General features: G+C 48.6%; 1 protein-coding gene across 4 annotated transcripts; it reads right to left on the reverse strand.

Moving 5' to 3' along the window:
* ADAT2 (adenosine deaminase tRNA specific 2) lies at positions 1 to 23,648 on the reverse strand. Of its 4 annotated transcripts, XM_061569409.1 has the most exons (8): positions 22,454 to 23,392; positions 21,455 to 21,575; positions 20,245 to 20,355; positions 17,756 to 17,860; positions 16,487 to 16,637; positions 15,800 to 15,906; positions 13,813 to 13,885; positions 1 to 12,540 (listed from the first exon to the last, which is right to left on the reverse strand). In XM_061569409.1, exons 3-8 carry the CDS (start codon positions 20,302 to 20,304, stop codon positions 12,464 to 12,466), a joined length of 573 nt encoding a protein of 190 aa, XP_061425393.1. In that variant the 5' UTR covers positions 20,305 to 20,355; positions 21,455 to 21,575; positions 22,454 to 23,392; the 3' UTR covers positions 1 to 12,463. The 4 variants fall into 4 exon arrangements, with proteins under 4 accessions (XP_061425393.1, XP_061425392.1, XP_061425390.1 ...); XM_061569408.1 differs by lacking the exons at positions 21,455 to 21,575; positions 22,454 to 23,392 and adding an exon at positions 23,517 to 23,648; XM_061569406.1 differs by lacking the exons at positions 21,455 to 21,575; positions 22,454 to 23,392 and adding an exon at positions 23,439 to 23,611.
* Positions 23,649 to 23,651: the final 3 nt, after the last annotated feature.

The raw sequence follows: 23,651 nt of genomic DNA on the forward strand, positions 1-23,651 counted from the left end.
CAACGTCGAGATGGTGAAGACGGTGATGGCGATGAAAACTCCAGCAGCACGACGGGATCCCACTCCAAATGACAGCCCCAAGGTCACCTCCCGGGGCCCCTCTTATACTGTACTGTCAGCGTGGCCTGGCTCCGCCCTGGCCACGCCCCCCTTTTGAAACCCACTAGCAGGTTCTTGATCTGCCCCTTCCGTACCCTTTCTCCGACATCGCTCTCTCTGGTCTATCATGCGACCGGCTGTCAATCAGGGTTGCTGTAACTGCAGATCCCCTTCCCTGCCAGCAACAAGCGCTATGCTGCCAAGTGACCGATTCTGTCACTACACATATGCTCCGTCCGCACCGCAGATTAGCACAATTGGCTACGTATGGTGCGAAAGAAGTTCAATATACATACATGCTGTAAACGAACATAAAAACACCTCGTCACAAAATTGGCTGAAAACATCATAAAATAAAAAACCCAACGCAGGACCATCCTGTAAATAAGTCCTACTACTCATCGTAGCTTTCCTGGATAAGTAAGCAAATTATTATTACTGTTATCTAACCTTGTTCGTGGACGCATTCATATTTGTTTATAGGTGGCTGGCCGCTGCTCCTACACCACCTTCATAACCTCAACACACGGCAGGATTAAAGTTAGACTTGGAAATGAGCACGAACCTGACCGTGGTTACAGCTTATTTTCGCCGCGAGAGCAGGGATGGGGGCAGTATGCGCCCGTGTGCTATGATGGGGGGGAAGGCTGACAGGAGGGGGGGGGGGTCATGCGGTCCTGCGTGTACGTTTGAATTATACATGACAGCAATAAAGCTCACCACACCACCCGCTCCTAAATCCCATTTTCACAACTCCATTCTTACGTGGCGTGTTCGCACGTAAGGCCATTGTATTTTGACGTTTGCGAAATGGAACCTAAAAATAGCAATGGGATGATGAAAAGTGCAAAAAGATGCGAGCGGCCAGTTGCGCCGCCGAAAATGAAGTCGGAAACGCGTTTAAATTCCTCCAACAGCGCGCGAACACAACTCCCTCTCTGAACGCCGTGATATGTCAGAGTATGTGCGGTTTCTTCCGTCATGTCATTATTACATCATGAGCGCGTTAGCACGAATTACAAAGGGGGAGTCGCATCACTGGAGAAACGGTTATGAACTACAAACATAACAAAGCCAAACAATTTGGAAACTTAATCAGCAACAGCAGACTATATTGAGTGATTAATATTGATGAAAATTTGCATGTGCTCCTTTTAAACATGAATGAGAGGTGTGTGCTGCAGTTATCCAGCGATTAGCACGGTTTGCTATGGACGGTGCGAAAGAAGTTCGATATACGGTCTCTGCTCAACGATTCATTGTCAGAGGTACAATTTCAATACCACCACCACCACCGTCAACACTGTCACTAATGAGGTTGCCTGAGATGGAGAGGCCCTGACTTCTGTCGTGATAGACCATCATCCTCATTCTCACCATCACTATCCATATCCTGAGTATCACTCCTACAAGCATCACTGTCATGAAAAACATGAGCAGCATCATCATCACCAATACTGAGTATAATATCATCGTCAATTCTAGGACGTTTATACAGCCACATCGTGAATCCATCTCTGGCACATCTCTTACATACACTGACAGATATAGGGAGGCACAGATGCGTGGGCCATACGGTAATGCAACTCTGACACAAAGACGCACGCAGACAGGAAGACATGGGGTACCAGGAGAACATTCCACAATCCACAACAACGCTATCCAATACCAAGCATCACCTCAAACAACTATAATATGAGAATATCCAGCTCACTGACGTATCACACCTTGTCATGGTGATTGGCTCTGCCGGTCCTGGGTTACAGCCAATTGGGGGAAGCCTGGGGGCATGGCCCTGACGTGATGGAAGGGTGACAGCTATGGAGATTGGTTCTGCTGGCTTTGACCTCAGCCAATGGGGAGATGAGTCAGGGGCGTGGTCCCGGGAGCTGATGAGGGAGCTTGGAAGATTCGACGCAGGCTAACGAGGATTGGCTGAAGCATACCACGTGACCCGGGGATTAAATAGGGGTAGAGAGGAATGACACGTGGTCAGAACGGGAACCAACGGAGGAAGGAGCCACGCGAGGGCGGGGCTCCGAGTTGCCACGTGGCAGTGCGTCTCTCTCGGTCTATCTGTCCCTTCACATTGTCTACCAGCAGCATGAAGTAGATGTAACCCAAAGTGAATAAAAGACGGATTCCAGAAGTCGTCTCAAAGATTCTTATTACATTGGTGTCAGAAGTTTCTTCTGGGACCGTTTGGACGATCTTCAAGATGTCCAAGCACCTCAGAAAGAAGAACCCACCGGACCCTCCATCGGAGGAAGAAGCTGAGATGGACGAGGACGAACTGCTGGGAGCTACGGATCCTCTGCCTCCGGCTGCTGCTCTCCTCGGCGCCGCTCATCGCCGACAGGCTGCAGAAGCGACGGCCTCAAATGCGGACAAAGGATGGCGGCTAATGGCAGAGCAGATCGAGTCACTCCGCACGATTTTGCTGAGTCTGGTGACGGCGGTCGCATCCTCAACGGCCCTGGGTCGGCCGCCGGGGTTTCAGCCGACTGCCGAGGACCAAGATTTGCAGCGGGTATCGACGTCCGCCATTGCTCCTGCCGCGCGGGGAGAGGCCTCCATCTTGGACGGGGCGGCCGTGATGGAGCTGCCGGACGCCATCTTGGGCGGGGCTGTCGCCATGCGGTCACCGGACGCCATTTTGACGGAGACGCGAGGAACGCGGGAAACGGGAATAGAGACGCTCGAGGCGTCGACCATTCACCGCGGACATCATCTTCCTCAAATTAAGGAATTTATCGCCGGGGGCGATTGGAGTGCCTTCACGTGGCGCTTCGAGTCGGCCTTTAGATCCGTTCGATGGACGGAGGCAGAGGCACTGGAGGCGCTGCCCATGCTGCTGGATGATGTCTCCCTGGCGGTCTTCCGATCCATCCCGGCGACCAAGAAGAATACGCTACGTGATGCTTTCACAGAGATGGCGGAGTTTTACGACCCGCCGACGGCGGCTACCAGAAAATTTATGTCACGTCGTCGAGGACCAGAGGAATCGCCCTTGGCCTACCGGGGGGCGCTGTTAGCGTTGGCCATGGCCGCCTACCCCGACTCGACGGCTGATCTCCTGAATCCTCTCATCCTTTCCCGAATGCTTGAGCTATCCCAGGAACTGAACATCTCGCTGCCGGTATGCGGCCACGAACCGCTCACGTCGCGATGGGTGGCGCGCTGCTTGGACGCTAAGTTCAATCTGAAGCGCTGGGATCAGATGGCGGCATGGACAGGGAACCCCAAAATAGACGGTCCACCGTTGGGATGGTCTCCACGGCGGGTCGTCCACTGCTCTGATGACTCCGGCGACGACGAGGTGATGGCTGCTGTTCCGCGCTGGGTCCCGAGACGCCGGCTGCGCGACCAGCGTGATGATACGGGTCAACCACGTGCAGGGGCCGGGACGAGCGACCGCCGGACGACGGCCACGTGCTTCAAGTGTGGCCGACGGGGCCATTTCGCTCGGGATTGCCGCTGCCGACCTCTGCCTTCTCCGCTTCCGTCGAGTCACCTTCCATCTCCTCCACCGGGCGCGGATCCACGACACCCTCGGGCGAGTCGGCACAAATCGGACACCCGGCAGGCCTTGTCACATCACCCATCCACTCGCACGCATATTTGCGCTCCGGACGGAAATTGTTGTACACCTGTGTCGATGCCACACTCTAATACGCAATGGAAAAAATTGGCCCGTAGAGTGGTAGCTGCCGCGTCAGGCTCATCGACGGTACGAGGTACCATCGATGAGATCGATGTCCGTATTTTGGTGGACACGAGCGCGTCTGCCACCATCATTTCCGATGTCATTTTTCATCTCCTGTCTATTCCCACGTCATGGATCCGACCGGTTAATGACGCGTGTGTTGCTGCTAATGGGGGTAGCATGGGTATTTTCGGGCAAGTTGATGTGCGCATTGCTATCGGTAATATTACCGCGGAGGGACCAGTGTTGATTTCTCGCTCATTGGCCGTCCCATGCCTATTAGGCACTGATTTCTTGCGCCGCATGCCAGTTAAGATACTTGTCGATCAAGGTTGCTTAGAAATGCCAGGGGGCCATAGGATGTCGTTCCTGCCTTCCCTGCTGGGCCGTTTGCCCCCGGGTAACGCAGTTAACGCCATTGTTGCTGCCACGGTAGAGGTGCTGTCGGGCTCGCAGATGCTTATTCCGCAGCGTTACCGGAAACCTTTGGATGCTGCGGATGGTGCGACGGGTGTGCTGTTATCCCCGTCGAATTCGGTGGCTAAATCTTTTTCCCTGGTAGCGGCTCAAACTATCGTTCGGCCGGGTCAGGCCCCGTTCATACAAGTGTTGAATGGGGGCCCGAACCGGGTCGTTCCGGCTGGATCGGTATTGGCTCACGCCACTACCGATTTCACCAGCTTTGAGGGTAAACCAACCACTAAAATAGCCGCTGATGATCCTCGTTATGGTCGTTCACAGGATCGATGGATCGCGGATTTGTGCGGGGAAAATACATCTTTGTTGACCACGCAAAGGAACGCTTTGCATTCATTGTTGTTACAGTATGCTGACGTTTTCAGTAAAAACGATTTGGATCTCGGCCATACCTCACTCTTGTCGCACCATATTGACACCGGTGCGGTGGGACCGATTTGTATGCACCCGCATCGCATGAGCCCTGCTGAAAGGGAACACGTGCACGGCGCGGTGGACGACATGTTGGCGGCCAAAATAATTTCGCCGTCCAACAGTCCTTGGGGCGCGCCGGTGGTGCTGGTTAAGAAAAAGGATGGTGGAACGAGGTTTTGTGTAGATTTCCGCAGATTGAATAAGATATCCATGGCAGACGCATACCCCTTGCCACGGATGGACGACTCGTTGGACGCTTTGTCAGGGGCAAATTTTTTCTCCACCCTCGACCTGTCGTCGAGGTTTTGGCAGCTTCCCCTCGATGACGCGTCCAAACCTAAAACGGCGTTCCGCACGCCACAAGGCCTCTTTGAATTTAACCGCTTACCTATGGGCTTGAATGCGGCACCGGCGACGTTCCAACGGTTGATGGAACTGGTGCTAGAGGGGCTGCAGTGGGAAACATGCATAATATATTTGGACGATATCATCGTATTTAGCCACACGTTCGAGGAACACCTCCAACGCGAGACTGTCTTTCAGAGGATGCGCTCGGCTGACCTAAAATTTAAACCGAAAAAGTGCCACCTTTTGCAACGGTCTGTCCGATACTTGGGTCACATCATCAGCTCGGACGGTGTGTCCACGGACCCACAGAAAACGGCGTGTGTCCGAGAGTGGCCCACGTCCACTTCGGTGGGTGACGTACGGCGGTTTATTGGGTTCGCATCCTACTATCGCCGTTTTGTTAAGAACTTCGCGACACTGGCTAAGCCACTGCATGTTCTGACGGGGAAAAATCAGAGATTTAAATGGGGCCCGGAAGAGGAGCGCTCTTTTCAATCTCTTCGGGATCACCTCGCCACCGCGCCAACGCTCGACTACCGGGACTTTTCTCAGCCATTCATCCTTGACACAGATGCTAGCGATATCGGCATAGGAGCCGTTTTGTCGCAATGGAAAGACGGGGTCGAGCGAGTGGTGGCATACGGCAGCAGGGTTCTGTCCCCTGCCGAAACGCGATAATGCGTGACGCGACGGGAACTGTTAGCAATAGTACATTTTGTTCGCCAGTACCAGCCGTACCTGTATGGAAGGAAATTCCTCGTGCGCACTGACCACGCGGCCTTGCAATATTCGTTGAAATTGGAACAACCATCGGGTCAATTGGCTCGGTGGTTGGAATCATTACAGGAATTTTCCTTCGAGATCACGTACCGCAAGGGTACTCGCCATGGCAACGTGGACGCTCTCTCCAGGTTGCCCTCAACTCCTCCCTGCGCCTGTCTGACGGGTACGCACCGCTGTGCAGCGCTACCTACCTCGCCCTGTCCGGTTATGGGGGCGATGTCGAACGATGAAGGCCAGGGTGTACCCGTTGACGCCGACAATACGCTGCATTTGCCGCACTCGGTGTGGCTACGCGAGCAGGAGGCCGATGCCTCTCTGGCTCCGCTGCGGAAACTGATCGGGAAACCGAGATCTCATTTTGCAGAATGGAAATGGCAGATGTTCCGGGGCCAGGCGGGACTATTGATGTGTACTGATGGATTGTATGACCGTTCACGCCTGGTCGTGCCGAAATCCCTTCGCCACGACCTGCTCCGCGCTCTGTACGCTGACAAATTGATGCACCTCGGCGTGCAGAAAATGTTGGCCGTGATGCAGCAGGATTTATTTTGGCCCGGCATGACGGCAGATGTCACTTTGTCCGGTCATGCCATGATTGTGCGAAGAGGAAACCGCCTCGGCAACATTATGTTCCACCATTGCGTTTGATTGAGGTGTCCCGTATCAATGAACTAGTTGCTCTGGACATCCTGGGCCCGTTCCCTCCATCGGCTAGGGGCAACAAATACCTTTTGGTCGACGTCGAATATTTTTCTCGATGGCCTATGGCCTGGCCTCTGCCTGACCAAACGGCCACGTCCATCACCGAGGCATTCTTTAATGGTTATGTCATGGATAAAGGAGCACCCGAAGGGCTGCTCACAGATCAGGGACGTAACTTCTCCTCAAAATTGCTCAAGGATGTTTTCACTGCGTTGGGCACAAAGAAAATCCGCACTTCCCCTTACCATCCGCAAACGGATGACATGGTGGAACGGTTTAACCTCACCCTTTCGGCCATGCTTTGTCACACGGAAAGTGAAAAACAAACCGATTGGGACTTGCGCATACCGGGCGTCCTGGCGGCATACCGCATGGTTTCGCATGCATCCACAGGATATTCACCATTTTTCCTGATGTATGGCCATGAGAATGTACCCCCGATTGATGTGCAACTGGGTACGGCGGGTAAAAAACCGTCCCCTTCCTTACCTGATCACGTACGGGACTCACTTAAATGGGTTACAGAGGCGCGAGAGGCCGCCAGATGTGCGACGGCCCGTACGCAGGCAAGGAACAAGAGGTATGCGCGTCGATCGCGAACTGACATGCCCTAGTCGGTGGGCGATCTGGCATGGCTCCATTGCCCTCAGGTGCCAATAGGCACGTCCCCTAAACTGCACAGGGTTTGGCGGGGGCCTGTGAGGCTGGTGGACATTCGTAACCCCCAGAGTGTTCGCGTCCAGTACAGAAAACGCCGTTGGTATGTCCATTCGTCGCGACTCAAACCCTACGTTGACCCGCGCGCTGGCCCCTCATCTCCACTTGTTGACCTGCCGGGGTCTGGCGTGCCGAATGTGCCACTTGCCTCGCCCGTTGATCCCCAGCGGGGCTGTGTTGTACCCCCCGCAGATGAACTGGTTTTGAGGGACGAGACCCCGGACGTCCAACGGGACCTATCCCGGATACAACCGAAACCGAACATTCTTCTTCTTCTTCTTCACGGCAAACACCTCCTGCAGATCGGACGGCGAGGCGACCATGCGCGAAAAACGAAGAGGGTCCTGCGTCACGTACGCGGTCGAAATCTCTTCCGTTTCGTTAGTTATGATTGCTTTGCGGTCTGTTACCCTGTTGTTACTGCGCTACAGGGGTGCCCTAATGTATGTTTGTTGTTAATAAGGTTGAATTCCTCGGCGCGTAGACGCCTACTCCTCCCCTTTACCTTGTTAATGTGTCTCAGACGCCCTAATAATTATTTAAATTGGATTCGGCTTGTCACCCTTTTCCCAGCCGAGACGGCTGACTTTTTACACCGGGGGGGGGGGGGGGGGTGATGTATATGAGAATATCCGGCTCACTGACGTATCACACCTTGTCATGGTGATTGGCTCTGCCGGTCCTGGTTTACAGCCAATGGGGGGAAGCCTGGGGGCATGGCCCTGACGTGATGGAAGGGTGACAGCTATGGAGATTGGTTCTGCTGGCTTTGGCCTCAGCCAATGGGGAGATGAGTCAGGGGTGTGGTCCCGGGAGCTGACGAGGGAGCCTGGAAGATTCGACGCAGGCTAACGAGGATTGGCTGAAGCGTACCACGTGACCCGGGGATTAAATAGGGGTAGAGAGGAATGACACGTGGTCAGAACGGAAACCAACGGAGGAAGGAGCCACGCGAGAGCGGGGCTCCGAGTTGCCACGTGGCAGTGCGTCTCTCTCGGTCTATCTGTCCCTTCACGTTGTCTACCAGCAGCGTGAAGTAGATGTAACCCAAAGTGAATAAAAGACGTATCCAGAAGTCGTCTCAAAGAGTCTTATTACACAACGAAGAAAGTCCACGCATATGCACGGATACTGTAACATTCCCTGTCGTGCTTTCCAACGCGAATTGTCCTCAGGAGGTATTCAATGAGCAGTGACGACGCTACCTCCAATACCTTTCCCAACCTTACGTTTAGGGCAACCCTTTGATTAGTCTTGGCCACCTTTATAGACTGCCTCGCTGGCCTCCCTGTGTGCTGTGAAAAAGGGTCATTGGCCCGAAACGTTGCCTATTATATCACTTTCTTTTTAAGGCCGCACTGTGATTGAAAAACATGTAAAGTTTTTTTTCAAGTCCCGAATCGTAACAAAATTATACGGTAAAATGTATTGCATATTGTGCATAGTATAAAAGTTATATCGCGTAAATGTGTCATTAAACCCCCACCACCAATTAGTAAGGTTTGTCATGTTAACAAAACATGCCAATTCATTACTAGTTCAGCACACCAGTGTGGAGAGTAAACCCACTACATTTACCATTCTGATATGACGTTTCACCGGTAATTACATCCAGCCTCATCAGGCGGCAGCCAGAGTTGTGGAGAAATCCTCCTGTTTCTGTCTTAAATAGAGGGATACATGTGATGTGGTCACTTGTAAGTCAATCAGGTGCGAAGAGAAAGGGTGGTGGTAAATGGATATTGTATTATCTGTACAAGTTCTGGTGACCCCATCTTATACACGTACAGCGGGAATTGACGAATAAACGCTTTACACCTTAAGCCTTGTAATGTAAATGGGGCCCTCTGCTCGAAATTGGACTTTTAACAAAAAGCCACGAAACTTCCACAACCTCTCCAACCTGGTATGAAAACCTCGCTATGCAATGATATCGCATGTTCATACACACATATATACGAGCGGAGATGGCTGGAGTTCGGTTCACTGCCTGACATTAACACGAATGTCACCACACCCACCCCCTGTGTCCCTAGCGTATGCGCCAGGCACCCCGTGGACGGCACGTCCCTCCAGGGTGCGGTGACCCGTCCACGGCGCAGGCCGCGCTCGGTGGGGCGATTGTTGCCGATGCCCAAACCAACCCTCCGTCCGAGTTTCCGTGCCATTGATGAAGAGGCGTACAATACAGGATGGAAAGAATAAAAAAATCCCCAGCCCTTACAACAATGAGTGGTGTGCATCCTCTCGTGGACAAGTGCGGAAACATACCTCCGTAATTGACGCTGTCAACAAGTACGACACAAAAACAGGGCTGTAAACACGCCAACGCCATTGTCAGCAACAATGCATTCAAGCTGAAAAATGCATAAGACACCAGTTTAAGAGAATGGCCATTTTCGGGGCAGATGTGGGTGGGGGGCTCCACCCACATCTGCGGTTGGCTGCATTAATGCTTCTGCAAAGCAGCACCAACAAAGCAGCCACCTGAATGCCATTTGTGCAGGAAAGCCTCACTAAGTCTCAAAACCATTTACTCTACTGCCATCTGTTGCCACCTTATGGCCATGTGAATTTTGTAATTTCACAAAATCTGAGATCATCCAACTCTTGCGCCTCCAAAATGTTGGCCTACAGGTGTGAGCCAACATGCCTGCCTGCCTACAGCTTTATAAAGATCTTATCACTGTATTAATCTCTCACTTTGGCTGCGATTAAGTGGACAACACCCACTCTTCAGTAACCTGCGTGTTTTGTAAAATACTTTTTGGGTCAGACAAAGTTATGGAATTCCGACATGCATTTCGCCTATATATCTCAAATGGCCTTTTCCATCCACAGATGTGTGGGTAACAGTTAAAGTCAGTCTGTTACCCTCTTCGCGGGAGTTTCGGGTGTGAGAACGCAGAGCATATATGGGGTCCTCCTGACCCTTACCCTCCGTTCACGTATCAAACATTTTAAAACCAGGACATCTTAGGGTATTGTACCATGGGTGGGATGCAATGGCGAGAACCGCGTTCTGAGATCACTTCTAATACCTGGCCACAGAAACGTGGAACTTCTACCACTGGATCTGGAAAAGCAAGAGGGATGTGCCATTACGAATAAAGGCTGTGATAACACGTATCACATAATACAAAATAATTATAAATATCCCATGCTAAGTGACCAGATCGAATTGGAAGATGACAATCTGCCACGTGTGTATAGGGATTATATGCCGAGCTTAGCAGTGTTCATTAAGACGCTGTCTTTCCGACAGCTCTATTTCTTCACCTGAGGACGGCTGCTTGCATTGTGGCCAAAACGTCGTGAAAATTAAATTTTGTTATATTTTTATTATTTTATTATTTCCCTTCTACGTGACTTTACCGAAAAAACCAAGAAAGCTTTAAATCGAAAGGTATTTTACTCTCGCATCTCCAATTAGCAGTTAGCTACGTTCGATGCGAAAGAAGTTCAACATACATAGTCTCTCATAGTTTGTGTGAAGTTAAGAGCAAGCATCATTATTAAAAGCAATGAACACAAATGGGCAACGTTGTTTTCAAGCTTAGCGTAGGGTCTAAAACTAACCAAAAACGTGTGATTTTAAGGAGGCAATTCACTTCAAAGCTGAATTTAAAAATTCATGTTAAACGTCAAGAGACTGTACAATAACCACCAGTTAGTTGTGCCGTGTACCATTGCCACACCTACTGGCAGATAGCGCGCGTCACAGGAGATGCCCAAACACGGCTTTGCCATGCGCCAGCCAAGCGACTCTCGAACCCGTGCTGTGGCTTGTCACGTGGGCTTTCATCAGAAAATAAACCACAATGAGTATACCCCTTATCTGCGTTTCTGAGAGTTTATTGTAAAAGGGTTGTATGTACAACTTAACAATTTTAACTTCTACAAATGTTATACAAGTTTACCAAATTGGCAGAGACATAAAGGTTTTTTGGTTTAGATCGTGTAAATGTGTTAAACCACCACTACGCGACACAGCCAACTCGTAAAGTTTGTCATGACAACAAAACGTGCTAATTAGTTACTTCTTCAAGACACCGGTGTGTTTAAGAGTAAACCCACAACCACTTACAATTTGAGTACGACGTTTCGCTGGTGATTATAACCAGCCTCATCAGGCGATTTACCAGAATTGTGAAGTCTTCCTGTTTCGGTCTTAAATAAAGGTGGTGTCATCATTGTGAGCCGATGAGGCGCGAAAACGAGAGGGGGGTTAATGTAGTCATATAACTTCGGTGCTGAAGTAACTAATTGGCATGTTTTAAGCTTGATTTGAAGCTTTCGTAACTGCAGGAATCCATACTCTTTGGTTATTTTGGTAAAGTCACGTAGGTAGAAAAATAACAGATCACGAAGTTTCGATCGCAACACAAGCAATCGTCATCAGGTGGGACAACCACAACAAGAAAAAAACTGGCATGTTTTGTCTACGGGACAAACCTTACTAAACCTTACTAAACCTTACTAGTTGGCTGTCAGGTGGTGGTGGTTTAACGACACATTTATATGAAAGCGATTTAACCCAAAAAACCTTTATTATGGATATTAGTCACGGAACCCGAAGTGTTAAATTTACATATGATAAATTAGGATTTTTTTCTGCACAAAAGTAGATGGAAGAGTATCAATTTCACAAACGGTCACATAATTGTGAATTACTGCAGTGGGATACTTGTGGTTGAGCATCACAGCTCAGATAATAATTTCAACGTATAATATGCCGCACAGTATTCACTCACTCTCGAAGGCAGAGATCTTTTTCAGAAGTGACCTGGTCACAGGTGATAGCTCAATGAAGTGGCTTATCATGTGGAAATGTATAGCAGCCATATGTTTCCAAACGTGGAGAGAAAAACAGGAGGACCTGGAGAAAAATCCACATGACCACAGGGAGAATGAGCAAAATCTAAATATAAAACAGGTGGGATCGAACCCACAACCTCCTTTATACCAGGCGAAGTAGTTACTATATCCTCAGCTTGGCACCCTAAACTCAGAATATTGCAGTTTGACACCCACGGGAAGGGAATTTCGCAATATTTGTGTGATCTACCAACCCTAGCCTCCACAGTGCTGGACTACAGGCATATGCTGTTGCCACCACCACTCGTTAAATGATGGCCATACCATAGATTGTTGTAAACCCTTTGGTCTTTAGCCGAATGAGCCATGAACATGAAATGACCACCATCTGTAGAACCATCACAGTGCCGAGAGCGAAGGAGAGGAGGCGATGTCACTGGGATGCTGGTTGCCCTTCTTGATCTTTGGATTTGGAGCTGCAACAACGACAGAGAGATCACGCCACGTTACATGGGGATGAACAGCGCAATCCTCACAGAAGCAACGCCGCCTGAGCAAGTGACACCGGGGCTTGTGGAAGTGAGCATCAACATCTCGATGACGTCACGCTACGGCGCAGCAGTATGTGGAACACATGGCGTGACACGTCATCACGGTTTCATGAGAAACCCACGAATCGCCGTACTCACAGATTGTAACTTACAACGGCCGACCAATGCTGCTGAACATGAAGCTGTGGTAATTATTTGTGAAAAATGGAAATGCAATGGGTCCCTCAGTTAATTATATTAATTGGTTCCACAAAAAACATCGCTAAGTGAAATGATCGCTAATCAAATATAGGAAATACATGTTAAAGTGCTTAATTTGTTCCAAGACAATTGTAAGTCGACCTTTTTGACCATATAAAACATAGTTTATAATATTTAAACACTCCAACACACCGGTGTGCTGTACTAGTGTAGTAGGTTCAACGAGACTTGGACGACGTAGTCGGAGGCACACTTATTTATTAAATGTTCCACTCTATACAGGCCAAGGTATACAACACTCGAAGGGGTATCGGCCCCTTCACCCGTCTAACAGGGAGATCCCACGATCTCTATCCCGGCTAGCCTACTCCCAGGTCCTCCACTACAGAGCTAGGGGAGGCTAGCTGATCCCGCTCTGGCCAAGCTGGTATCACGGCACCCTGAGTCCCCAGACCGGCTCTTACAAGAGCATCGGCTCTGGGCTCTCGGGGCCACACCACTGGCTTGCCCTGGTCGGTCCTTAGAAGGACAGCGATCCAGGGGAGTCCCAGGGCCTATCTAGCCGGTCTTCCTTCTTCACTGGTTTAAGCTAAACACTGAACCCCGAGCCCACCGGCTCACCGCCTTATATAGCAACTCCCCCCTCGAGGGGTGGGGCCGTGGGGGATCACAGCGCCGTTTCAGCCCCCCAGGCTAAACGATGCGGACGTGGATGTAAGCATCCTTCCGCGTGCGGGCATAACCACCCCTGGTGTGTTTGTTCGCCCTCCCGTAACACCTCTACACTAGTAACGAATTGGAATGTTCCGTTTACGTGAATAACCTTACTAATTGGCTGTCGGGTGGTGGCGGGTTTAACAACACATTTATATATTTACGCAATCTAACCAAAAAAAACCTGTATTATGGATAAAATTGGTCACAAAAACCTACGTGTTAAACTAGTAAGAGCAGCTTGAAATGCAGGTGTAAGGTTGGCGTAGTGGAAGCACTGACCATTGGGGTTTTGTCCTTTGTAGAAGGTTTTCAGCATGTCCACTGCCTCCTGGGAACGCACCCCTGACACACACTGCATCACACACACATTACACACCAACTCGCTTAGTTGCAAATTGCCTGTTGCTACAGTGCTTCATGTTATTATTAGTATTATTGTCCCCAATTATATTATAATCATGCTATTGAGTTATCATGAGACAAGATACATTTTTTCTTTTGAACTCTCACAGCGTGCAAGGCACCACCCCTATGTCAGGCCCCAGAAAACTGACACCCATCCCAAAAAGTGATGTCGAGGATATACTTTTGAAAAGTCACTTCACCTGGCCTCGTATCCACGAGGAGCACTGACACATGCTTGGTGAGAAGCCTGAAAATAAGTGATCGTGTCATGTGAATGAAACTGACTGCTTTGTTTTCAGAAATGGAAGAAAACCAAAAGTGAAAAAAACTATTTCAAATGAATGGGTTTTCTGTGCAGTCACTGGTGACCCTACTGTGACCAGCAACACACTGCACTTGATAGCCTGGTTTAACGGGAGGGCAGCTGCCTGGATTTGAACCCAGGATCTGAGTGGTGCTAGCTCAGCCCTCTGACACCACATGGGCCACTTAATATTTTCCTGCATTTTAAATATCAATATTTAAAATGTATTGCACATCACATATGGGACATGACAACATTTACAAAGCACACATCATAACTCTTCCTTAAAAATATATACTGAAGCAGATGATTAGTGCTGGATACAATTGCATTTGCAAATGTGATTTATAACTTTTATCCTTATCCATTTATCAAAAGTTAAATTTTTATGTGGAATTTTATTGAGGGACTGTGTTGCCTGGGACTGTTTTACTGTCGTTTTGCTGCCTTGCTCAAGCTTGGGAATTAGTGTACTTATGCAATTTGAACCATGCCCAGGAGGCGCTCATGACTCCACTCTGAGGAAACGACACCGTCCACCCTGGATTTTCCAATCTCAGGTAACACGTGGAGAGGAAAATGTATTGATGGCAGCGGCAACACCAGCTCCATTAGATCATACCATGCGCCTGTGCAGCCTCTTAGCAGAACAGGTCTGTTGGGTGTCCCAGCGTTGGCAAATTGTGTCGTGCTGCCCTTACATTCCATTCATCCATTAAGCCACAAACAGGCATCACCTAAAACAATTGAAAAGGCCAAGTGAAGCTTGTTGCAGTCTCAAACTTGGGCCACGAGTTGCCGTTGATCACACCACATGCATTTAATATGCTACTAAATACACCACAATGCATATCGAATTACTCCATAATAAAGAGACAAAAGATCTTATGTTATAGACATGTAACCACGCCAACGCGCACGGTGCTGCAAGCAACAGGCTTCAGAGGCCGTGGCAAAACAGCACATCAGCTGTTGAGATACACTGCATATTCATATACCGTGTACTCGACAGAGCTCACGCGAATATATATTGTTGTACATATAATTCATAGTTTATCTTTGTGTTCATTCATCCCAAGCATATATGCAGATTGTTATTTTGATTATTGTATAGTGTTATTTGGTTTGGAATTTGGATTTGTTTGATAATTTCGTGATGAAAAATAATAATCAAATTTTTGTTGTTTATTTGTTAGACATTCTATTGCAATGTTGTGAAGCTGACAACTTAAGTTTTTCACTGCACCCACTATAACATCAGCTTAACTGTTTATGCGACCAATACACTTTGATCGATTGAAAGCGATATCACAGAATGGCGCAAGAGGAGTAGACAGATCAGGGAAGAAGCACAGAATAGAACAGATCCTGGAGGCAGTGACACATTGAGGCAGCAAGGGCAGATGTTCCCCAATGGTCGCGAACACGGACACTGAAGAAGCATGCCTCTGTTATGTGACGACGAGGGCAACGTGATGGTATCATTCCACCTCCGCATTTCACCGTTCAAATGCCCTTTTCTCAGGGCTTCAGATGCACACCCTCCCTGGCTCACACCTGGAACGTTGAGCCTGTGTGGGGCAGCTCTGCTGAGTGAACGCTCATGACGGAGCCGCAGCCCCCAAAGCGCTCGTTCCGGCAGCCGCAGACCACGCGGGGCAATCCTGGGGTTTGCGGTCAAGGAGCCTGCGCAGCTGTGTTCCACTCCACGTGTTCACATTGTGCAAGGCGAGAGACCATGAGGCACCCTACGGTGCGCTTACTGCTGGAACAGCCTTACAGGAAGGAAGAAGTATAAAAAAATATCTGCATCGGCCTATTGAAAAGCCAATAGGCCGATGGGACTCAAAACATTTTTTTATATACGGAGGCATGGACAATACACAAAATACATAAATATATAATTGTTAATATAATATACGATTTTGAAATGGCCACCCTTGCGATCCTCATCTTCCCCAGACTGTCTTTAATCAGGCTTAATAGACTGATGAATTTGGCATGCTCATTTGACACCGTGTTGGTTTGCACACTGCCCCAACTACACGTGACTGGGGAGCTGCCCATAACATTGTGGAGGCCTCACCTCTTATAGCGGCGGCTGGGAGGTGGCGTGACCACGCCAACTAAACCCAATGGCGTGGCGATCGAGTGGTCGAGCATTTCGGACAGAGCTGTGATAGCCAAAGTCAGAGCGAGGCGACGGAAAGCAGAGGTGGCGCTCGGCCGGGCGACGGTGGATACGCAGGAGCCGCAGGGAGGCGGCGCACATCACGCAAGGCTCCACGGTCACGTAGAGGCTGCAGGCCTGCAGCACGCCAGCCGGGGCGAGGCCCTGGGCACGGCACCACTCCAGCGCCTCGTCCAGTGCCACCAGCTCGGCGTGACGCGTCGCCTGGCAGCAGGGTTGGGGGGGGGTAGAGTCACCACGGATCACGTAACCATCCACACCTCCACCCCACAATTTAAATTCAAGGATCCAATGTTTTTTTGTCTCGATTGTATCTGTATTGCTTTTGTGCAGTCTGTACACAGATAACAGAAAGAGGGACGTGTGGATTAGAGAACGTACGCAAGGTATGGACATCATATTGACTGCTAAGATCTAAGTGGGATTTTTCAGGACAAGTTGCGCGAAGAGATTCTGCTGGCCATTGGTCAAGTAAAATAATGGAGTGGCAGCCAAAGAAGAGATGGCAGTGATTTAATCATCTTGTGTGTGTGAGCTGGATGGAATGTTGGATTGAAAGACCATGACTGATGGCGATGGCTTGAGGAACCTTCATCCAGGAGTAGATCAATCATGGCTCATGACGAAAGTCTGCCTCATATACCGTCGTAGTTCATGGTTATTTTGATGAATGGTCTGCGAGTAAGGGGGGGGGGGGGGGGCGACAATTGCTGCGTAGAATTCCAATCGAGTAATTTGCGGCGTAATTTTCCAATTTGGAGAATGCGGATCCAGACGCCAGCACAGTGGCCAACTCTTGCGAATTACATCCAGAGGCTCATTAGCGACTACTGTGAAGCAGAGAGTGCACGGTATTATTTCCGCTATCACACACCACGATAATAATGAGGGTGGCTGCTGATTTTTAAACAAACGGCGAAGGCGCTACCGCTGGCCCACTGCGTAACTGCTCCAATTTGAAGCCTGAATCACTCCAAACGAACGTTTAAAGAAACAACTTGCATTGCACCTATAATCAGTTTTCATAGGTGAGAACACACCAGAACAGGAGAGTCTCATTTGCAAGAAACCGGGGGCACACATCTGCACTGATCATAATGGTAAAGTATGGTCGAATAACCCTCATGACCTGTGCAGACACGAGAAGGCCCTCTCATCCAGCAGTATACTGACCAAAGGAATGTGCACATGCACATATGGAAATGTGACCTGGGCGAGAGCATCATGGGTCACATTTCCATATGGTGCGAAATAAGTTCAACGTACATACGAAAGGGAATGCGTGCCAGCCGCGTGTCCGCACGTCGTCCCGCCAAGCTCACGTTTTTTGTTTCGTTGACTTGGTTGCGCCCGCGCCCTATGACACGTCCCGCGTACACCACGAGGCAGCCGACTGGCACCTCCCCCCGCGCCAGGGCCGTTTGTGCCTGCACACACACATAACCCCCACAATTACTCCAGACTGTTGGAGTAATTGCTGTTAGTGAGCCCTTATTAAAGCTGACAGGCATATGAGGGGGATAGTGGACAGCACCACACCCTAACCCTTTGTCTCCCCAGTGCTGATGTGTACATACCACACATGGTACCGATTTAAGGCCGAGCTGACCTCAGGAAGGTCCAGGAACCGTCTAGATAATCATCAGCGATGTTGGGTGTGAGCGGGAATCCAACTTAGGTAGCTGGGTTCATAGTGTCATGGATGGCCAACCAATATGGCCATCCATGGCACCGTACTTCATCTCCAGCTACGCTAATGGGTTTCCTTATAATCCTACACAGGACCAAGTCTCATGTAGCTTCTTAAGCAGACAGTTGTTCCCATAGTCCTACATGCTTGCTTAAAGATTGCAGCCTCCAGTACAGTTAGAGGACGAATGGTCTAAGGGCTGCTCCCCCCCCTCATCCCCGATCCTCCCCCTGTGAGTCACCCAACCTCCGCAACACACACCACACTCTCACACCCTCATTTGCCTCTCCCACAACACTCCTTAAAGCATCTCCCCCTCCACTAAGACTTGTCCACTTATAACGTTCACCCTCTGTGTGGGTCCCTAACTCCGTTATATGCTTTACGCCTCACATCCCCCCACATAACCCCCTCTGATTGCATGCTGTACCTTCCCGTTTTTGTTTCTGTTCAATAAAATACTTCTGGTAAAGATTACAGTACATCTCAAGCTCTTCCCTATTTTGCCAAATTTTCAATCTTAGCTGCCTGACAGTAAAACATTTGACCAAAATTGTGGGCTGCCTAGGGCAAGTGTGAGGCTTTTTAGTGAAAATACCACACTATGTGATGTCGGAACAGTTATGTTAGACAGTCTCGTCCAAAACAGCTTCACACATTCTAGCTCTGCATTATTGTTGTTGCGCGTTACAGCTAAATGGTAAGCCAGTGGTTCCCAATCTCTATAGGTCACGTGGGCCACTGTCAACCCTCAAACATCCCTCCCATGCCACCATGCACCAATACTATTTTTTTAAATGTAAAACGGCTCTAATTCATATAATCTGCAACAGTTCCGCAGACCACTTGCCACAGCGATGCTTACCACCAGAGGTTAAACAGACCACAGGTTGGGAAACACTGCAGTGTGGTATTCTGCAAGTTTCAAACCTATTTCACAAAAACCACTAACTCAACCGAGAAATCTATGTCTCTCTGTGCTACATCACACTGTGCATTGTTGGTGACCATTATAAATTAATGCATACACAAGTCATGTCAGTCTCCTGTTTCAGTCAGGCTCCACGATAAGAGATAATGACAATTTTATTTTTTACTGGTAGGAACGAAGTGAACCAGCCTACAATAGATTATATCGTCCGTCCGTCCGTCCGATTAGGTGTAGCAACATCGCCCCCTACTGCAAACACTTGGCAGGACCCTACAAAAACCTTTAGACTCAGTGACGCTTTCCTGGCTAAACAAGTGTAATATTCCCTTATAATTCCCTGAGATAGCTTTTAATTAAAACATTTTTTAATTCCCTGAGATAGCTTTTAATTAAAACATTTTTCCTGGCTAAACAAGTGTAACATTCCCTTATAATTCCCTGAGATAGCTTTTTATTAAAACATTTAAATTAAAAATTAACTCACAGCGGCCTAAAGCCTACAGCTAGGCCTAAAGCCTAGAACTAGGCCTCAAACTCTCCCTTCGTATCGTACCCCCGCGTGTGTGAAAATGAGTTAATGTTTAACAATGTTACATTCCCTGATGTTTTTAAATAGAAACATTTACATTTAAAGCTTTTACATTAATAATTAAAACATTTAAATAAAAAATTAACTCACAGCGGCCTAAAGCCTACAGCTAGGCCTAAAGCCTAGAACTAGGCCTCAAACTCTCCCTTCGTATCATCCGATTAGGTGTAGCAACATCGCCCCCTACTGCAAACACTTGGCAGGACCCTACAAAACCTTTAGACTCAGTGGGGCTTTCCTGGCTAACAAGTGTAATAATACATTATGTTTATATTCTTTGGTTATTCGTTCCTACCAGCCCACCCCGCAGGGTCCTGTTACTAAAACGTTTTAATTGTTGCATTGTTGATGGACTATACTCTGGACAGTATATTTTGTGGAAAAGATTAGCAAGGATGTTTGTATCACATTGTTTAAAAGTTATTAACATCCAATGTGTACTAAAAAGCAGGGATGACTGGCTCGGATTTGCTAACCAGCTTATCCCTCTATTCATGTTCTCAATGCAATTTGAGATGATGAACAGTGCTGAGGAATCGAGTGGACGTGTGCTGGTGGTGGTGGCTGCCGCATGCTAGTGGCCTGAACAGCAGAGGAGTACCATGTTAAACGCTTGCTGCATCCACTTGTCAGTCTCCGAGCCAGGCTCTGCAGGATTCATGGCTCAGCGATCTCTGGGTGGCTCAGTGCTGCCCTCGAATGCAGATGTTCCCTAAAGTCAAGGATAGCAACACACAATTCCCAAACTAGTGTGATTATATTATAAATACTCACATTATAAATACAGCGTGGCCCAAAAGTCAGGACACAAAGTTATTATATTTATTTGTAAATCGCATAGGGTAATTTTAGTTATTTTACCAAATCACAAGGTTATTTCATTTATTTAACAAATGTCCAAACCTCTTCCTCCTTCGTATGGCTAATATACGTTCAGAGCAAGAGCTGTAAGTTCACCACCTGACTGTGAAATGTTCAGACTGACTTTCATGAACATTAATATATGCATTTTCTTTTGAAATTAATTTAGCACTTATTTTTTTAGATTACACATGGCCTACCAGCGCTGGGCCAATTCTTCAACCACATCAATTCCATACACCCAGCCAATGAATTCACCATGGAGGTGGAAAGGGATGGCGAGTTACCATTCTTGGTTGTTTTAATAAAAAAGAGACTAGATGGCTCAATGGGACACTGTCTACAGGAAAGCCACCCATACGGATACCTACCTAAAACCTGACTCCCACCACCATCCATCCCAGAAGAATTCCCTCATCAAAACTCTACACCATAGAGCTCATTGTATTTCTGACCATCAACACCTAGTAGTGAACTGGAGCCATCTCTAGCCCCACCCACTTACCCTTGGGCTAAACCCATCTCAAAACTATATAGCATCCTGCTTCAGCAGCTCTCCCGCTATAATTTTTGTTTCACCTGATGACGATTGCTTGTGTTGCGATCGAAACGTCGTGATGATTTTTATTATTGTTCTATCTACGTGGCTTTACCGAAAGACCCAAAGAATATGAATTCCTGCAGTCACGAAAGCTTTAAGTCAAGAAATCGATATTATTATTTTATTTTCATTCACTTTCTTATTATTTTTCTTCTTCTATCTACGTTACTTTACAAAAAAAACTAAGATTATTAATAGATAAAAACAAAACAAACTTTAAGCATAAACAATAAAAAAATTCAATGACAGCGTTAAAATTAAGTCAATAATCTTGTCTTGACTTTTGGGACACCGTGCACATAATCGCACATAATCACACATCCTACACGTAGAGTGCACATCAACATACATCATCACATGGAGGTGCTCGTCTCTGATTCTGGTCCTGGCAGGAGGCCAGTACGGGGTGCCTCTCAAAGTTCAAGGTTATTGTTTTGAAGGTAACCCCTCCTGCTGCTTCATTAGCTTGCCTGTTACACCGACAAGTTGCGCCAACGAAGTTGAAAAACGCACGACAGTCAACACACACAGCCATGGCAAAGACGCATAGGAGGAATCCTGAGCAACTTGTAAATTATTGACACAGTGCAAGAACTTTCTCAGCTGTTGACTTTTTACACCAAGAATAACGAGTAGAGATCGCAGAAAACTGAAACTTCACTTTTCCATATGCATATAGTGGGCACCCTAAGGGGCCAGTCTATCCATAGAACAACCAATTCAGATTTTCTACCAGGTCGGTATTACCCCAGTAAGTGTGACGATAGTCATTATGGCAGCAAGTTAACCGGCCTCTGAATGTATCACATTAGGGTGGTTCATGGTCTACTACAGGGGATAGACAACTCATTATTTGAATAGCTGCAATGCATGTAGTGAATACGAAACGATGGGTACTTCATCAATAACATCACTAAGCGGTCCTTCAAGAGTTGCATGCGGCTTCAGAGCCGCAGGTTGCCGACTCCTGGTCTATGGTGTTCTAACATCGCAGCCACCACTCACAGTACATTTATGCTGCTGCTTCTCATCCGGCTGAATGAGGAAGAGAGGTCGATGCTAAGTGATAGCTAACAGCCGCCAGAGAATCATGAATAGCCACCTCTCTCAATGCTCGGTGCTAGCACCGTCACTACTTAACACATAACACAAGTGACTTACCATGTACGTAATCCTTTAGGTTCATATATATGCAAATTACACAGCCGTTACTGCCGAGGGCACGCACTTTGAGCACATTGCCAATGCGCTAACAACTGATCTGATGTTCCTTGAAGCAATGTCCTTTTGTGGTGGCCCAGTTCGCTATGACCCCACTCTAGGGAGTTATCATTGATAGCGGACTCACCTCTGCTACAGAAACGTGCGGTAATCAACCACCTGGGGCGCCTTCGGTGATGTGCTGCGGTGACGTCACCACGGCGCTTGTGCCAGGCTAAGTGCGCGTTAAGGCCACAGGAGGTTACGGGATAGACCCAAGTGCCATGGGTCGAGTGAGATGAACGGCAGATGCACCAACTTGCTGTGCTTTCGCCTTCCGGCGCTCCACTCGTTGTCGATGTGCTGTGATCTACTGCTCAGTGGCAGTCGCTATGCTCCAGCCTGGTCCGCAGGCTGCTCGTACATTAAACTGACAGATGCAAACTTTGAACCATCTACGGGACTTTACCGAAAGACTCAAAGAATCTGAATATTAAATAACACAACGCGCATTGTAGGCGGAACACTTGAGACCGCAGACATGCAAACTGCAACGCAGTTTACACGAGTTTACACCCACTGGTCAAATAATACCTCGACAATGACACCATTTGCGCACAACCAAGTCCCAATCTCATCCCTATCTGTAACATCCAAAATAAGCACCTCAATGGTGAGTCCCAAACATCGCACCTCCTGACTTTGACTACTCCTACACTGGCGCAACCATCAACGCAAATCAGAACACCGAGAAGCGGATGCGCAACATCTCATTCACAGTGAGATTGTCGCCATGCAAGCCAAACTATAGTAAACCCAGAGACTCAAGACTCGTAGAGCTATAGACTGTAGTGAAACCACTGTTTTCTACGCTCTTTCAACAGAGGAATAGCAAAACGACAACTGTCTTCTGAAGCCCAATCTCAGTGGCTAGCAGACCTCCACACTGGCATTGAGCAGCTCTGGAAGAACATTTTGCTGCTGTTGCTGCCATCACACGCAGGAGTGTAACAGAACGATCCACAAAGTCTCCTCGCCGCCGCACAGCAGCTCGGGATTCTTCCTCCTGAAAGGACCCGCCCCCCCCCCCGTCTACGGGGGTAGCGCTGCGGTGCCCCAGGGCCCCCACAAACCGCCGTGACAGTCGTGGGATCTCATGGAACCGGCTGCTTGTCCTGGCAACGCAGAGTAGTCGCAGCTGCGACGCTTACGACGGTGCCCTGGGACTGATGAAGCTGCACGCGGGACGCGGCGCTCGCACGGGGAGCTGGCAGGCAGCAGCGGCCGGAACTCGCGCGCGGGGCGCGATGGTCGCCATGTTGGGTAGGGGTGGTTGGCGCATGCGC

The sequence above is a fragment of the Lethenteron reissneri genome, chromosome 43 (genome assembly GCF_015708825.2).
Source record: "Lethenteron reissneri isolate LAM-NWPU_2019-01 chromosome 43, ASM1570882v1, whole genome shotgun sequence".
Classification (NCBI taxonomy): Eukaryota; Metazoa; Chordata; class Hyperoartia; order Petromyzontiformes; family Petromyzontidae; genus Lethenteron; species Lethenteron reissneri.

What these genes read in the sequence shown, in the direction of transcription:
- ADAT2 (XM_061569408.1), bottom strand. Translation starts at nt 20,304, where the DNA reads ATGAATCCTGCAGAGCCTGGCTCGGAGACTGACAAGTGGATGCAGCAA. An exon ending in TGCAGCAAGCGTTTAACATG is followed by an intron (nt 17,861 to 20,244) that starts GTACTCCTCTGC and finishes GTGTGTGTGCAG; the next exon opens with GCACAAACGGCCCTGGCGCG. An exon ending in CAAAGGACAAAACCCCAATG is followed by an intron (nt 12,541 to 13,812) that starts GTCAGTGCTTCC and finishes TCGTTGTTGCAG; the next exon opens with CTCCAAATCCAAAGATCAAG.